General features: G+C 38.4%; 1 protein-coding gene across 3 annotated transcripts in view; it reads left to right on the forward strand.

Moving 5' to 3' along the window:
* The window catches only part of Coq8 (ubiquinone biosynthesis protein COQ8, mitochondrial), a 214,755-nt gene that overhangs the window by 180,468 nt on the left and 15,492 nt on the right, over positions 1 to 18,795 (forward strand). For all 3 annotated transcript variants that reach the window (XM_090368857.1, XM_090368860.1, XM_090368858.1), the window contains exon 11: positions 6,138 to 6,245. In XM_090368857.1, the coding sequence (XP_090224983.1) occupies positions 6,138 to 6,245 (108 nt within the window). The remainder of the gene's footprint in view (positions 1 to 6,137; positions 6,246 to 18,795) is intronic.

Here is an 18,795-nt window from a genome sequence, read left to right on the forward strand (position 1 = left end):
ACCGGAGTTCGAGCCCGTTACCACCAAATACGGTGGATGCAGAAAGGTCAGTGAATGACCACCGCATATCCCCGGAGCAATATGGCCTTAGTTGCTAATGCTCCTAAAAACCAAATAACAAACAAAAAAACATAGAACATATCGGGTGCCGATATGTTCTATGTTTGGATCCTGCAAGAGCATACTCACAAACAGAGGGACCAATTTTCAGTCGGAGCTCATAATTCAGTTACAGTGGATTCCGGTTATTTGGGCCACCGGTTAATCGGGGCAGCCGTTTATTTGGGGCAAATCTTAAAAAACAAAAACCAATCGAGAAAATAGCCACGGTTTACTTCGCTTGGGACAAAATGCCGTTTAATCGGGGCAGGAGACCTCAGCACTGGAGATTATCCTACGATTGTCTCCGACCGTACCACGTAGTTCGGTCGGATTTCTGGAGGTCACAACCATAAAACAATAAAAACAATTAGCAGTCACCTGTTTATTGGGCTTTTCTGTTAGTGCAATCAATCATAAACGGACAGTAAACTCGATCTTATTGAATTTGCGATAATACCGGCAGCTGGAATTCTGTGGGTTATTATGGTAAAATGTGTTTACACTTCCATGGAATCTTCAATCATATAAAAGAAATAATTTTCAGAATCTTCTCTTCATTCCTATTTTGAAAGCTTCCTAATTTGTTACTCCGTTCTCACTTGCGCGTGTTGTGTTACTTGCAATTTGTGTGTGCCCTGTTCTTTGTTATTGATTGCTTATCTTTTTACTGTTTTAAATTTTAAACCCCACCCAAAAATGTCAGTGAACAGAAATGTCAACTAGTTTAGTTAGTATGTACATATTACAGTACGTATTAATTATTCCGATTATCGCGTATATTCTTCCGATTTTCACGTATCATTTAATTTTTTAATTGGTAAGGTAATAAAGGGTAAATTTGTGCTTAATATATCTTTACTTTTATAGCCTGTGGATAATATTCCTCCTATTTTCGCTAATTAGAATCGCTGTTTAATAGAATTAAAATTCAATTCACAAACGTGATCATAATGACCGGCGCTTACTGCACATCGTATAGTGAACGGTACTTTACTATTTTGAGTTCGTCGTAACGTGATTTGATTGTACAGTGAACTAATTGTAAGGGGGAGGGTAAATTGTATTTTTAACTATTTACGTGAAACTTCGGATAATTGGGGCAGCAGCTTAATCGGGCCAAAATGCACTAGTCCCGATGTGTCCCAAATAACCGGAATCGACTGTATTTCAAATGCTACAAATAAGAAAGTTAAACACAACCCGATACAGACCCCAAAGTAATGGGCTCTGCGAACGTTTGAACGGGACTATTAAAAAGATCCTGACAACTTTAACAAATAAGTGTGGAAATGACTGGGACTTGATCCATTAGAAACACAGTTCATAAGAGCGTAAAAGAGAAACCAAGTTATCTACTAATGGGATTTGATCCTTGGCTACCCCTTGAATTAGAGATACAGGGAAAACGAACAGAATATAAAGACGTAAATGAATTTAAGGGAGAGATCACCGCTAGATTTGAAAGGGCCAAAGAGCTGGCAAAAACACAAAGTGAGGTAAATAGTAAAAAACAAAGGGAGAGACTAAACATGGGGCGAGAACAGAAGGCATTAGCAGTAGGAGATTGGGTATTGATTAAAGAGAGCAACCGAAAGAAAGGGGGTCGGAAAAGAGGGGCCATATAGAATAATAGAAAAATTATCAGAAGTAACATTTAAGATAAGGGAACTCAAGCGAAGTAGAGAAACCAGAATAGAACACATGGACAGGTTAAAGAAATATTTTTTCAGAGGAGGAGGATATTTTACGGATTTCCAATTTAGAAAGATGAACCCAGGTAGGCTTAAGAATCAGGAAACGCATCAAGGGGAAGGAGGGGATGAGAAAAGCGAACCCCTGGATAGACGTTGAGTGGTAAAACGGACGGACTATTTTAGGCTAAATAGGGGTGATTTTTGTGTCCGAAACTAAATTAATGATATGACGGGGGGGGGGGGGTAGAGTTTTAGGAAGTTTTTAGGCTAGTAGTTTTTTTGGAAAATTCTTTAGAAGGAATTTTCTACAGATAGGAGGAGGGAGTGTAAGCCTAGGGCTTACTATATATGTATATATATATATAAAAAAACACTTGAGGGATGAACGTTACTACACACTTATAAGACGGCATGCAAATTTCGGGCGGAATTACAACAAACATTTCTATTAACAGGGGGGAGGCCGGTAAAGGGTTCGAGGTATGCTGGGAAGTCGCGGATATATATAAGGATAAATGTCAGAAGGGAAAAGAGTTCATAATGGAGTAACGGAGTTAATGATAGACGGAGTTAGTGATAGAGGGAGTGGTGGAGGTGAAGTTAGTAACGGAGTTAATGATAGAAGGGATAAAAAGTGCTAGTGAGGAAGAGTTCTGGAGACGTAGTCTGGTTTTACCAAGAGTAGTCGTGAAATTTTTGGAGATAGTCAGTTGGGAAGCGGCAAGCTTTTTGCTGTATTTCAGAAAGAAGAAATTTCCAGCCAATATAAAAGGGTTATTCAGTCAACTAGGTTCAAGGCAGCAAGGAGGAATCGTGGTGAGTCAAGAGGAAGATAGGAATTAAAAGCCAGGTATTAGATGAGGAAGTCGTCACAGGTGTGGGAAGGTCAAGGTGTTGATCCTAAAGCACTGAAAAATATAACTTATTGTAAGTACTGTTTGGTATTATTATTTCTAATAATGCTATTTGGAAAGAAAAAGGCATTCTCGATTCCTAAATTACTGTTAGTTTGTTTAGCCTAGGGAACAGCTGGACTAACAAGTTTGAGATTGTAATGAAACCTCTAGTTAGATTGTCAATTAGATTAGAGAAGAGATATTCTAATTGGAATTGTTGTAATCGTTTTGTTTGGAAAACTTCCATAATAGGAAAAGTTGTGGATAAATATTTGTATAAATTTGTTTGTTCTATAATTAAACATGTTAAGTTTATCAGGTGTTGTTCATTGATTCACTCAATGAACAACAAATTTTCTGATGCAGTCAGTGGCCCAAAAGATAACAAGTGTTACCTAAAATTAAAGTAAGCATTCTCATTATAATTAAAATAAGAAAAGCAAGGGCTTACAAATTTGGTGAGACAGTCAGCGCCTTATAAAAATAGTGGAAGCACTACAATTGGCGAGATTTAAAGCTTATAAAGCTCTCATAATTATGGCTAATGGTTTGCTTACTTCCTTTGCTGTCTCCTTTAATATAACTGGATAGATCCCGTCCATCCCAGTTGGCTTCCTTAAGTTTAACTTCAACAATTTCTCCTCCACTTTGCTCCCAGTTATTACAAAATCACTTAGCTCCCTGTTAGCATTTGATAAACGTCTGGCACTCCCCTCATTGAATGACTCCTCATGTGTGAATGTAGATGCAAAATACTCATTCAGTTTGTCAGCTACCTGAGCATGATCATCAATAGTCAAGTCATCTATGTTAAGTGGTCCAATCTGATTCATCCCTTTCCTTCTAGAGTTTACATAAGTAAAGAACTCTTTGCTGTTTTTCTTTGCATCCTTTGCCAAAGATTTCTCATAATCTGCCTTCACCTGTGTAACCTCCTTTGTGACTTGATTACAGACTAGTTTATACCTGCCATAGGCTTCTGTGTCACCTGATACTTTATATGCATCCCGTACATTTTTCTTCTCCACCACACCCTCATTAGTTCATCCGACATCCATTTAGCCCTAAACCTTGAACAGTATTTCTTAGTTGGAATGAAAAGCCTAGTAGCCTCCAAAATTAAGTCCCTGAAGGCTTCCCATTTAGAATTAAACATTGATGAAAATATAATGAAAATATGATGAAAATATAATCTCCCATTATAAGACATTCTGATTTACTGGCCCAATCTATTTCTCTGCACAATTGCTCATTATACTCATCAGGTTCATTAGACCTATAATACACACCTAATCTCATTTTTCCTTTGCCAGTGCTTATTTCACACCAAACAGACTCAACACTGCATTGTCCACCAGCATCAATTGGATGCACTTCCTTAGATTTTATCTGTTTCTTAACTAACAGCATAACCCCTCCTCTCTATCCTTCCTGTACACATTGTACTCCCCAAATTCCAATTCTGCACTGCTTATATCTGTGTGACACCATGTCTCTGATATCCCAACGATATCTGCCTTTGATGTCTTGACTAGCACTTCAAGCTCATCAAATTTATTAACTATACTCCTAGCATTGGTGTACATGCAAGTATACATGCACCTGTTCCTACTCTTAGTTACCCTAACCCTGGGAGTTATAGTGGAACAAGTATTTACTTGTTCCACTATGACTCCCAGAAGCCCTGGAAATCTCCATTACCTTGCTTTCCAGGCTGATGCTCATTCTAATAGAAGCAGTGCCAAGAATCAGTTTTGCCTCTGCCTGCGGCCACTGTTAACCTTTTAGTCTGTGTATCCCCCCCCAAGCTAGCAGTTTTCCAGCCCACCTAACACTGCCTCAATAACGTCAGCAAATATTCTTGCACCCTTTCTATTTAAGTGTACCCCAAGTGTTATCTAAGTAATAATTATAAATTAGTTAGACTCCTTTACAAAGTAAAGCAGACTCTATGTAAGTTATCTTTGTTTCCAGAAATTAAGAAATGGGAGTTTAACCTTTTAGCCAGGCCATTCATTTGGAAGTAGTTCAATGTCATTGCAACTCATTGTGCAAGCAAAGTTTTTTTCTGCTGTGTGCTTAAAGAATAGTAAAATAGACTGTCTGCAGTAAAGAACTGTCCCAGGAGACTAACATATAAAAATCAACAGTTCTACAGACACCATTAGTCTTATAAGGGATGTTTTTGAAAGATTCGTTAATATTGCAATACCAGTGGAACTCATTGTACAAGCAAAGTTTTTTCTGCTGTGAGTATGAAAAATAGTAGAATAGACTATGTAAATAATTATCCCAGTTGTTCTATATATTATACATCAGTAGTCTTACGAGAGGTGTTTTTGAACTATTTTCTGATATTTTTTCTGTTGACTTTTACTACAACTGCAACTATTGATTCAACTTTCTAAGTTGAAAAATAATTCCCTATGCTTGAAAGCTGCTTGTATATGTATTTTATCACTTATTTGCTGTTTCATGTATATTATATTCTTATCGCTTTTAATTGCTATACCATGCATTTTATTTCTTGTATTTGATTATATTTACTTTTAATATAATCTCTTCTATTATAATATATGTTTTTGTTATTATTTTGAATAATCAACATAAAGACACAGAAGGTGATATTCACTTGGGGTAGAAGTTTGAAACATTCAAATTTTGCATATTACAGTGTGTCAAATTTTAATAAAATTTGGCACACAGTAATAAATAAAGTTTAGAAATATTGGGAAATGGATGTAAGTAATACTTTCTAAAATATTATAGAATTTTTAAATGGTTTAAAACTTTTTTTTAAATGTTTTCAAAATTATTACAATCTATTTTACAAATAATAAGCAGTAATATATGCACACGTGCACGCTTACATGTTTACCCAATTAATGGTTTTTAAAACTGGAAAAAACTAACAGGTTTCATCTTTATATTTTATGTCTATAATGTTTTTTCTTTAATTTTCAGTAAAATTAATTTTTTTTTTTTTTTGAAAATAAAAAAGGTGTAATAAAAGGTGTTAATCTTTTTATTAAAAATTTAAAAAAAAAACCATTAAATATTGCAATCCATTAAAAAAAGATGAAATATTGGTAAACTCCAAGCAGAATTTAAAGAGCTCATAAACTTTTCCAGAAATTAAAAAGAAAGTTTACACCCATCAGGTGTAGCACTACTGTTTTTTTAACAATTTGCAGCACCACCACTGCAGGATTAAATGTGTCAATTGAGTGAAATTAGGAGAAAAATCAAAGGCTAAAAATATATTTAGTTAATTTAAATAACCTATTTAGAATTCCACTGGAATTCTGCTGTTGAATTTTGTCAGTCCATTAATTATTTAATCGCATAATTAATGTTATCTTACAAATTTTATATTTCTGTTATAAAAAAAAGTTTGTATGTTATATTAGTGAACATAGTAATTTTTTTCTTATTATTGATTTAGGTTTGCAGTCGGTTACTTAAGCTATGCTTGATGGAGGTCTTTCAGTTTAAATTTATGCAAACAGATCCAAACTGGTCCAATTTCTTTTATAATGCTGAGACAGATCAGGTATGTCTAAAAAAACTGCATTTATATATGCCCTAAAGTTGAATATTTTGATTTTTTTTTTTAGATGTATTCACAAATAATTAAAGGACCTTCTTGTTTTCATTGCATCCATCCATACACATGCATGCAACAGCTGTCACACTGGCAGTGCTCATGCAGAATCTGACAGGTTCCTCTTAAAAAAAATTGATACATGTTAATCATTAATTATGATTAGAAATCTGTGTGTTTTTTTGTTTTTTTTGTATACATTCCTAAATATATTCAGTCTTTTATGTTTACAATTTTGAAAGTGAACAGTTATTGTTCACTTTAAATTATATCACAAAGGACTGCCAGGGCCTGCACAACTCATAATAACTGCAATGGAATGTACAAACCATCTATGACTAAAACTTTATTAAAATAATAATAAAATTTTGTTGTAAAAATAAAATACACTGACAAACTGTAGATTTAAAAGCGATAAAATGATAGATAAAATTTAAATATACGAAATATTACAAATTAAAAGCAATAAAACAACCAACCATAGGTTTCAAAGCTGAGCACCTCCTTTATCAAGGGTAAAACTGTGATTGTCACAACACGTCCTTAAATAACATCAGCAGGATCATGGCTCACAGCATAAGTTACTGTAGGAGCATGGGCATTATCCTCCATGGGCATTATGCATGGAGACTGGAAATAGCTCGAGAGTGTGCCAGGTGGAACCATTCATCCAGTCCAAGAATTATGGTTTCAAAGAGGGGATGAATACGGACTCTCTTATCTCTGTTGATGATATTATGTTCCGAAGAACAAATCCGCAAGCTCTCAAGCCATTTCTGGTTCCAATACCTATGCGAACAATCCAAAATGATGCCATTGCCTGGAGAAATTTAGTGGTTCACCTCGCAGAAGTATTCGACCACAGCATTTCTCATAGTCTGCAGTCTTTATTGCACTAATATGTTCTGCCATACGATCTTTGAACCTGCATTTTGTCTCTCCGACATAACACAACACTCCACAGTCCGAACATTTTATCTCTTATATAACCCTATTTGTACCCTCAATAGGTACAGAATCTTTTACCTTTGACACGACCTTGTGTGCAACCATCAACCTGGCAACTGGACACAGCGTGTCTGACAAGTTTGTAATATGTATACTTGCGTGTACACCAATGCTAGGAGTTTAGTAAATAAATTTGATGAATTTGAGGTATTGCTCAAAACATCAAAGGCAGATATTGTTGGGATTTCAGAGACATAGTGTCACACAAATATAAGGAATGCAGAACTGGAATTTGGGGGGTACAATGTCTACAGAAAGGATAGACAGGATAGGAAGGGAGGAGGAGTTATGCTATTAGTTAAGAAACACATAAAATCCAACGAAGTGAAGCCAGTCGACATCGCTGGACAGTGCAGTGTCGAGTCAGTTTGGTGTGACATAAGCATTGGGAGATCAAAATTGAGAGTAGGAGTGTGCTATAGGCCTAATGACTCTGATGAGTATAATAAGAAACTGTACAGAGAAATAGAGTGGGCCAGTAAATCAGAGAGTCTTATAATGGGGGATTTTAATATTTGGGGGCTGGTCACTCACACACTAGCAAGGCTTTTGTGGATTTATTGGATGATTGTTTTTACATCAGCATGTTCGGAAGGCAACTAGAGGGAGCAATACTCTTGATTTGATTATCAGTAGTGATTCTTCATGCATTAAGAATCTGCAGATAAATGAACCACTAGGTGGCAGTGATCACAGTGTTCTGAAGTGGGATTTACTCAAAGAGGTAACTACCATTAGGGGGTAAAGGGAAGGGGTATTGCTTTCGTAAAGGCGACTACGATGGACTGAGACAGTATTTAAATTCCATACGGTGGGACCAACTGATGATGTTACCAACAGCAAATTAAAAATGGGAAGCATTCAAAGAATTAATCTTGGAAGCTACTAGGCTTTACATACCAACTAAGAAATATTGTTCAAGGTTTAGGCCTAAATGGATGTCAGATGAACTAATGAGACATATGGCAGAGAAGAAAATGCATGGGATACATACAAATTAACACGTGACACAGAAGCCTATGATAGATACAAATTGATCTGTAACCAAGTTACAAAGGAGGTTAGGCAGGCGAAGGCAGATTACGAGAAATCCTTGGCAAGGGATGCAAAGAAAAACAGCAAAGAGTTCTTTACTTATTTAAACTCTAGAAGGAAGGGGATGAATCAGATTGGTCCACTTGATATCGATGGGTCAACTGTTGATGATCCTGCTCAGGTAGCTAACAAACTAAATGAATATTTTGCATCGACATTCACACATGAGGAGTTATTCAGCGAGGGGAATGCCAGAGGTGTATTCAACTCTGGCAGTAAGCTAGAGAATCTTGTAATAACTGAGAGTAAAGTGGAGGAGAAATTGTTGAAGATAAACACAAGAAAGGCACCTGGGGTGGATGGGATCTATCCAGTTATATTAAAGGAGGCAGCAAGGGAAGTAAGCAAACCCTTAGCCATAATTATGAGAGCTTCCTTGGACTCAGGGGAGGTACCCATGGACTGGAGATGTGCAAATGTGACCCCAATTCACAATGGAGGATCAAAGGCTGACACAAGTAATTATAGACCTGTGAGTTTAACTTCTGTTCCCGGAAAATTAATGGAGGCACTGGTTAAAGAAGCACTGCAGGATCATCTAGACAAGACTTCAGTTATAGCTCGGACACAGCATAGTTTTGTTAAGAGGAAGCCTTGCCTGACCAATTTGATTGGAAACTATGATGCAGTCACAAAAGAACTGGATGCAGGGAATAACTTTGATATTATATACTTGGATCTTAGAAAGGCTTTTGATACTGTTGCACACGGAAGACTGCTGCACAAATTGGAGCAGTGTGGCATTGGAGGCAAATTGCTGCTATGGATAACGGGGTGGTTGAGGGGGAGAAGACAGAGAGTGGTAATCAATGGACACTGCTCATCGTGGACTAATGTTATTAGTGGAGTCCCTCAGGGTTCAGTATTGGGTCCTTTATTGTTTTCTGTATTTATAAATGATATTGATGATGGTATATCAAGCTTAATGTCCAAGTTTGCAGACGATACGAAGGTTGGCAGGGTTGTCAAGGACACTACTGACACTATGCTGCTGCAACAGGATCTGGAAAGGTTGAGCAGATGGGCTGAGAAGTGGCAAATGAAGTTTAACATTGACAAATGTAAAGTACTACATATGGGAAACAGCAACCCCCAGAGCAACGTATCAACTCTGTGGTACTACACCGACAGTGGTAGAGAATGAAAGGGGCTGGGGGTGGTTGCGCAGGCAGATATGAAGTTCTCTGAGTAGTGCAGACGGGCTGCAAGAGTAGCTCATGGTGTATTGTCAATGATATATAGCAATTTTTCTAGCAGGGATAAGGAGGTGATTATTCCCTTGTATAAGGCAATGGTCAGGCCACACCTAGAGTACTGTATACAGGCCTGGAGGCCTCATTTCAAGAAGGATGTAGAGCTGCTGGAACGAGTACAGAGAAGGGCAACAAGATTAGTGAATGGAACAAAGGGGTGCTCTTACGAAGAAAGGCTTAAGTTTTGCGAATTATAGTGTCGGGAGGCTAGGCACCAGCGAGGTGATCTGATAGAGGTGTACAAAGTCTTGAATGGTTTGAGCATGCTCAATGCTGATGAGATTCTTCCTCTTGCTCAGAATAATCACCTGAGAGGGCATAAATTCAAATTGAGGAAAGACAGATGTAGGATAGATGTGCGGAAATTTGCCTTTAGCCAGCAGGTGGTTGGTTGGTGGAATAGACTTCCATCCCTTGTCGTGGAAGTTGATAGCCTAAATAAGTTTAAGGCTTAACTGGACAGGTATTTCGAACAAACAGAGGGGTGAAGTGGAAGTGGTTATTTTTTATTTATTTATTTTACTTTATTTTTTTTTTGGCTGATGCTTCATAAGCTTGCTTTCTTGCATCAAATGCCTCTACTAATGCTAATGCTAATGCTAATATTCTAGAGATCCGCTCTGTTATACCCAGATAGTAGGGAATGTATGTGGTAGCGGCGGATGAGAACGCTTCTCTTCACCCTTATTCAGCTTCTCAAATATGTTTGTTCAAGATCTTCTGGGAGTAGCCCCATTTTTGGAGATCTTCAGTGACACATTTTATCTTCTACATTCCACATTTTACTTAATAACTACAGGGCATATGCACTTAACATATTAAACATATTCTCTTAACAAGTACAGGACAGTGCTGGGAAAAAGTCACAAGTTAGGACTGAATTTGAAAGAGTGCAATTCCACTCAGACACAATAGAAGAGAGCACATGTTGAGAGTCTTGTCAATCAATTCAGCCCTGGAGAGAATGTGCAAGGCTCATGGCAGTAGCCTTTTTTCTCAGCATGATCTATGCTAGTAAACAATAGAGACAGTTTTTGCAGGAATGGAATATACTAAAATAGAAGGGGTGCAAGAATATTTGCTAATGCTATTAAGACAGTGAGAGGTGGGTCGGAAACTGCTATCCTGGGGTGGGTTTACACAGACTAACTAGATCTGCAGGCAGAGGTGAAAATGATTCTTGCACTACTTCTGTTGGAACATGCAGCAGCAGCGTGGAAAGCAAGGTGTCAGGGATTTTAAGCCCTGCTGCAGGTCATTGTGGAACAAGTAAATACATGGGCTGTTTTGGGGTGACTAAGAGTGAGAACATGTGCATGTATACTTGCATGTACACCAATGCTAGGAGCATAGCAAATAAATTTGATGAGTTTGAAGTGCTGGTTAAGTCACCAAATATAGACATTGTAGGGAAAATATGGTGTTACTCAGACATAAGTGATGCTGAATTTGAATTTAAAGAGTACAATGTGTACAGCAAGGACAGACAGACAGAACAGGAGGGGCAGGGGATTATGCTCTTAGTTAAGAAGCATATTAAATCTATGGCAGTGCATCCAGTCAACAAGAGTGACCAGTGCAATGTTGAATCAGTTTGGTGTGACATAAGCACTGAGAAAACAAAAATGAAAGTAGGATCATGCTATAGGCCTAATGGCTGTGATGAATATACCAAACAGCTAATCAAAGAAATAGAGTAGACCAGTAAATCAGAATGTCTTATAATGGGAGATTTCAACTTTCCGATGATGACTAGAATTTGTGGGTTAGTCACTCATCCACCAAGACTTTCGTAGATTTACTGGGTGGCTGTTTTTTTACAGCATGTTCGAGAGAGAGGCAACAAGAGGAAGCAATACTCTTGATCTGGTTATCAGCAGCAATTCTGCAAACATTAAAAATCTGCAGGTAAAGGACCCACTAGGTGGCAGTGATCACAGTGTACATACTAATGTAGAATTTATTTAAAGACATAACTACTGTCAAGGGAAAGGCTTTTGCTTTCGTAAGAGTGCAGTGGTCTCAGATAGTTTTTAAATTCTGTGCAGTGGACCAGCTGATGATGTTACCAACTGAAAATTCTAAATGGAAAGCATTCAGGGAAATAATCATAGCCACTACCAGGCTTTTCACAATGACGCACAATAGTTTTAGATGCTGATGTGCCATAAAACTCCTAATAACCAACCAACCAACTAACTAGCTTTTCACACCAACTAAGAAATACTGTTCAAGACTTAGACCTAAATGGATATCAGATGAACTGTTGAGACATTTGGCAGAGAATAAAAGGGCATGGGATGCTTATAAATTATTAGATGATACAGAAGGCTATAGTAAATATAAAACTAGGCTGAAACCAAGTCATAAAGCAGGTTAGGCAAGCTGAGGTAGATTATGAGAAGCCTCTGGCAAAGAACAGCAGCAAAGGCTTCTTATGCTTCTATTAAACAGTAGAAAGAAGGGATTGAATCGCATTAGGCCACTTGATGTCAATGATTTAACTCTTGGTGATCCTCCTCAGGTTGGCGCCTCCGTAACCAGATGGGCAGGAGCAGCAGTGCGTAGCACACGCTTCTTGATTAGACCAGGGTTTAAGCCCGTGACCGCCAAATACGGAGGATGCAGAAAGGTCAGGGAATGACCACTGCATATTCCTGGAGCAATATGGCCTTAGTTGCTAATGCTCCTAAAAACTAAATAACAACAATAACAACCTCCTCAGGTTGTTGACAAACTGAATAGGTATTTTGCTTCTATATTCACACATGAGGAATTCTTTAAAGAAGAGGGATGTCAGAAGTTTGTCAAACTGCAATGGAGAGCTAAATGATTTGTGATAATTGAAATAAAAATGGAAGAGAAAGTATTGAAGATAAACATAAAAAAAAGCACCCGGGATGGAAGGAATCTATCTGATTATACTAAGAAAGACAGCAAAGGAGTTTATCAAACCCTTAGCTATAATTATGGGATTATTTTTGAATTCAGAGGAAGTCCCTATGTACTGGATATGTGCAAATGTATCTCTAATTCACAAAGGAGGATCAAAAGGTGAAATGAGTAATTACATACCTGTTATTTTAATGTCTGTTGCCAGGAAAATATTGGAGTCACTGGTTAAGGAAGTAATGATGCAGGATCATCTAGACAGGAATGCAATTATAGTGCAGTCACTAAGTGGATTTGTTAAGTGGCAGGCTTATCTGACCAATCTGATCAGATACTACAATGTAGTGACCAAGGAACTGGATACAAAAACTAACTTTAATATCATATACTTAGATTTCAGGAAGGCTTTTGATACTGTTGCACATAAAATCACTTCTATACAAACTTGAGCAATGTGTCATTAAGGGGAAGTTACTGCTAAGGATAAAAAGATGGTTGAGTGGGAGAAAACAGAAAGTGGTTATCAAATGGCACTGCTCTTCATGGAATAGTATTATTAGTGGAGTCTCCCTGGGTTCAGTGCTGGACCCATCATTGTTCTCAATATTTATTGATAATATTGATGGAGTATATCAGGCTTAATGTTTAAGTTTTCAGATGATACTAAGGTTGGCAGGGTGGTTAACAATAGTAATCAGGATGAGCTACTACAACAAGATCTAATAAAATTGGGTCGATGAGCTGAGAAATGGCAGTTGAATTTTAACATTGTAAAATGCAAGGCACCATATGGTAGTACTAATCCCTGAGTAACTTATGAACTGTGTGGAAAATGAAAAGACTTGGGGGTAATTGTGCAGTAATAATTATTACTGCACAAGTATTAGTCACGTGCTCTAATACTTCTGTCAACAGACACAGAGGATATGTGATAAACAGGAAGTGATTCCGGAGTTCCACGGTGGGTGATGATGAGAGAGGTAGCAGCAGTAAAAAGCAAAGGAATGGGTTTTAATTTCAGAAAAATTCTGAGGACGAGAGTTGCCAGTGCGGACATGCCTTTCTGCTGCTCTTGGAACATAGAAGTTTTTTCTGATTTATTTTCCGCTTTATTAGTACTTAAGTTTTTATTTAGTACTTTATGGTACCTAAGATTAAAGTAACTTAGATAGAGATTTTGTAGGTATTACTTAGTATCGGAAAGGGTATCAAATGCACGTGTTTACCGTTCGTAAATAGCCGCCATTGTTATGGGAAAATTAATCGGTAAAATCTATTAATCTTGTCAAACTTCATTGGCAATTAAATTGTAATTTTAACTATACATATAACCACTTAGGTTACGTAACATAAATAATTAATACATAACTTGATACGGAAGTTATATAAAGGGATTTCGTAGATAACACTCGTTACTGAAACATAAATGTTTCATAGATAACACTCGTTACTGAAACATAAATATTTCGTAGATAACACTCGTAGATTTCGTAGATAACACTCGTTACTGAAACATAAATATTTCGTAGATAACACTCGTTACTGAAATGTAAATATTTCGTAGATAACACTCATTACTGAAACATAAATATTTCGTAGATAACACTCGTTACTGAAACATAAATATTTCGTAGATAGCACTTGTAGATTTCGTAGAAAACACTCGTTACTGAAACATAAATATAGCGTTATAACTGTGTTGGGATACAAGTTTAGGATTTCATTTTGTACTGAAATTGAAATTTTATTGAAAGTAAATCGAAATCATGCCTCAAACCAGAGCAGCAAAGCAAAAGGCTCAAGCTAATGGGAATGCTGTGGCTCAGGGGAGAACTGAGGGGGCCAGTTGCCCTCTGAATCACAGCCTTTTAAGATGCACTATTTGCTTGATGTTTGCGGAGCAGTCAGGTATGGGACATGATACTGCCATGGGGGATGTCTTTGTATGTGCGCGATGCAAGGAGTGTAAGGAAATCAGGCGACAACTCAGCGTTGTTATGGGCCTATATGAGAGCTTGAAGGACAGGGTGGATGCCCTCGAAGGATTACAAGTGAGGGCCCATCAAGCTCTCAGCTGCCCACACCAATGCCAGAGCTTTCACTTGGTCATCGCGCAACACAGCGGCAACCCCCAAGGCAGAATGCGCTGGTCCCAAAGGAACTAGTAGTTGTTGGTGACTCTATTGTCAGGGAAATGGGAAACATGCTTTGTAAAAAGGATAGGTGGAACAGGACCAGGGTATGTCTGCCAGGGGCAAAGGTTGATGACGTTGTAGAGCGGATATCATCTTTTAAGGGCACAAAAGGTGATATAGTTGTACAAGTTGGCACTAATGATATTAAGAGTAGGAGACCGGCGGAATTACTTAACAAGTACAGGTCACTGTTGAAAAAAAGCCGTGAATTAGGGTTGAATTTGAAAGTGTCTGCAATTCTGCCCAGACACGATAGGAGGGAGTATATGATGAGAGCCCTGTCGATCAATTCGGCCCTGGAAAGATTGTGCAGGGCTCAAGGGGTAGAATTTTTTTCAGCCTGGTCTGTACTTGTTAACAGGAGAGACTGCTTCTACAGGGATGGGATACACTTAAATAGAAAGGGTGCAAGAATGTTTGCTGATGCTATCGAGGCAGTGTTAGGTGGGTCGGAAAACTGCTAGATTGGGGGGATACAAGGACTAATAGATTAACAGTAGCCACTGGCAGAGGAGAAAGTGATTCTTGCACTCCTTCTATTGGAATGAGCAGCAGCCTGAAAAATAAGATGCAGGATATTTCAGAGACTGCTGGGAATCATGAGGGTACAAGTGAACACATGGGTTGTGTTAGGGTGGCTAAGAGGAAGAGCAGGTGCATGTATACTTGCATATACACCAATGCTAGGAGTTTAGTAAATAAATTTGATGAATTTGAGGTATTGCTCAAAACATCAAAGGCAGATATTGTTGGGATTTCAGAGACGTGGTGTCACACAGATATAAGGAATGCAGAACTGGAATTTGGGGAGTACAACATCTACAGAAAGGATAGACAGGATAGGAAGGGAGGAGGGGTTATGCTATTAGTTAAGAAACACTTAAAATCCAAGGAAGTGAAGCCAGTCGACATCGCTGGACAGTGCAGTGTCGAGTCAGTTTGGTGTGACATAAGCATTGGGAGATCAAAATTGAAAGTAGGAGTGTGCTATAGGCCTAATGACTCTGATGAGAGTATAATAAGAAACTGTACAGAGAAATAGAGTCGGCCAGTAAATCAGAGTCTCTTATAATGGGGGATTTTAATTTCCCAGATATTGACTGGAATTTGGGGGCTGGTCACTCACACACTAGCAAGGCTTTTGTGGATTTATTGGATGATTGTTTTCTACATCATTGTTTTCTGTTCGGGAGGCAACTAGAGGGAGTAATACTCTTGATTTGATTATCAGTAGTGATTCTTCATGCATTAAGAATCTGCAGAAAAATGAACCACTAGGTGGCAGTGATCACAGTGTTCTGAAGTGGGATTTACTCAAAGAGGTAACTACCATTAGGGGGTAAAGGGAAGGGGTATTGCTTTCGTAAAGGCGACTACGATGGACTGAGACAGTATTTAAATTCCATACGGTGGGACCAACTGATGATGTTACCAACAGCAAATTAAAAATGGGAAGCATTCAAAGAATTAATCCTGGAAGCTACTAGGCTTTACATACCAACTAAGAAATATTGTTCAAGGTTTAGGCCTAAATGGATGTCAGATGAACTAATGAGACATATGGCAGAGAAGAAAATGCATGGGATACATACAAATTAACACGTGACACAGAAGCCTGTGATAGATACAAATTGATCTGTAACCAAGTTACAAAGGAGGTTAGGCAGGCGAAGGCAGATTACGAGAAATCCTTGGCAAGGGATGCAAAGAAAAACAGCAAAGAGTTCTTTACTTATGTAAACTCTAGAAGGAAGGGGATGAATCAGATTGGCCCACTTGATATTGATGGGTCAACTGTTGATGATCCTGCTCAGGTAGCTAACAAACTAAATGAATATTTTGCATCGACATTCACACATGAGGAGTTATTCAGCGAGGGGAATGCCAGAGGTGTATTCAACTCTGGCAGTAAGCTAGAGAATCTTGTAATAACTGAGAGTAAAGTGGAGGAGAAATTGTTGAAGATAAACACAAGAAAGGCACCTGGGGTGGATGGGATCTATCCAGTTATATTAAAGGAGGCAGCAAGGGAAGTAAGCAAACCCTTAGCCATAATTATGAGAGCTTCCTTGGACTCAGGGGAGGTACCCATGGACTGGATATGTGCAAATGTGACCCCAATTCACAAGGGAGGATCAAAGGCTGACACAAGTAATTATAGACCTGTGAGTTTAACTTCTGTTCCTGGAAAATTAATGGAGGCACTGGTTAAAGAAGCACTGCAGGATCATCTAGACAAGACTTCAGTTATAGCTCGGACACAGCATGGTTTTGTTAAGGGGAAGTCTTGCCTGACCAATTTGATTGGATAGTATGATGCAGTCACAAAAGAACTGGATGCAGGGAATAACTTTGATATTATATACTTGGATCTTAGAAAGGCTTTTGATACTGTTGCACATGGAAGACTGCTGCACAAATTGGAGCAGTGTGGCATTGGAGGCAAATTGCTGCTATGGATAAAGGGGTGGTTGAGGGGGAGAAGAAAGAGAGTGGTAATTAATGGACACTGCTCATCATGGACTAATGTTATTAGTGGAGTCCCTCAGGGCTCAGTGTTGGGTCCTTTATTGTTTTCTGTATTTATAAATGATATTGATGATGGTATATCAAGCTTAATGTCCAAGTTTGCAGACGATACGAAGGTTGGCAGGGTTGTCAAGGACACTACTGACACTATGCTGCTGCAACAGAATCTGGAAAGGTTGAGCAGATGGGCTGAGAGGTGGCAAATGAAGTTTAACATTGACAAATGTAAAGTACTACATATGGGAAACAGCAACCCCAGAGCAACGTATCAATTCTGTGGTATTACACTGACATTGGTAGAGAATGAAAGTGACCTGGGGGTGGTTGTGCAGGCAGATATGAAGTTCTCTGAGTTGTGCAGACGGGCTGCAAGAGTAGCTCATGGTGTATTGTCAATGATGTATAGGAATTTTTCTAGCAGGAATAAGGAGGTGATTATTCCCTTGTATAAGGCAATGGTCAGGCCACACCTAGAGTACTGTATACAGGCCTGGAGGCCTCATTTCAAGAAGGATGTAGAGCTGCTGGAACGAGTACAGAGAAGGGCAACAAGATTAGTGAATGGAGCAAAGGGGTGCTCTTACGAAGAAAGGCTTAAGTTTTGCGAATTACAGTGTCTGGAGACTAGGCACCAGCGAGGTGATCTGATAGAGGTGTACAAAGCCTTGAATGGTTTGAGCATGCTCAATGCTGATGAGATTCTTCCTCTTGCTCAGAATAATCACCTGAGAGGGCATAAATTCAAATTGAGGAAAGACAGATGTAGGATAGATGTGCAGAAATTTGCCGTTAGCCAGCGGGTAGTTGGTTGGTGGAACAGACTTGCACCCCTTGTTGTGGAAGTTGATAGCCTAAATAAGTTTAAGGCTCAGCTGGACAGGTATTCCGAACGAACAGAGGGGTGAAGTGGAAGTGGTTATTTTTTATTTATTTATTTTACTTTATTTTTTTTTTTTTGGCTGATGCTGCATAAGCTTGCTTTCTTGCATCAAATGCCTCTACTAATGCTAAATGCTAAAAGGAAATTACGATGCCTTAAGGTACTAAATGGCTTTTATTAACTGGGTAGATATCGCGCAGAGAATGAATACATTTGAACTGTGGTATGCTTTTAAAACATTAATCACAGATGCCTTGAAGCGTATATACCATTAAAAAAAATACTCCATGAGGAGGGTTCCAAGTTGGATGAATAGTGATGTTACCACATTATTTGAGCAGAAAAGGGTGGCATGGAAAAGTTACAGAGCAATAAAAATTACTGAAGCCTATAACAGCTACACGGTGATCTGTAATAGAGCCACAGAAAAGGTTCAACAGGCAAAGGCAGTTTATGAGAAATCACTAGCAAACAGAGCAAAGAGGGGGGGATACGGAATTCTTCACATATATAAATGCCAAGAAGAGCAGGACAAACCAGATCGGACCTTTATGTAAGGGAAAGGGGATAGTATTAAATACACCAGCTGCCATTGCAGATGAACTCAACAGTTATTTTGCATCGATATTTACAAATGAAAAACCTTT

The sequence above is a fragment of the Mastigoproctus giganteus genome, chromosome 2 (assembly GCF_048544385.1).
Source record: "Mastigoproctus giganteus isolate SK-2022 chromosome 2, ASM4854438v1, whole genome shotgun sequence".
NCBI classification, from domain to species: domain Eukaryota; kingdom Metazoa; phylum Arthropoda; class Arachnida; order Uropygi; family Thelyphonidae; genus Mastigoproctus; species Mastigoproctus giganteus.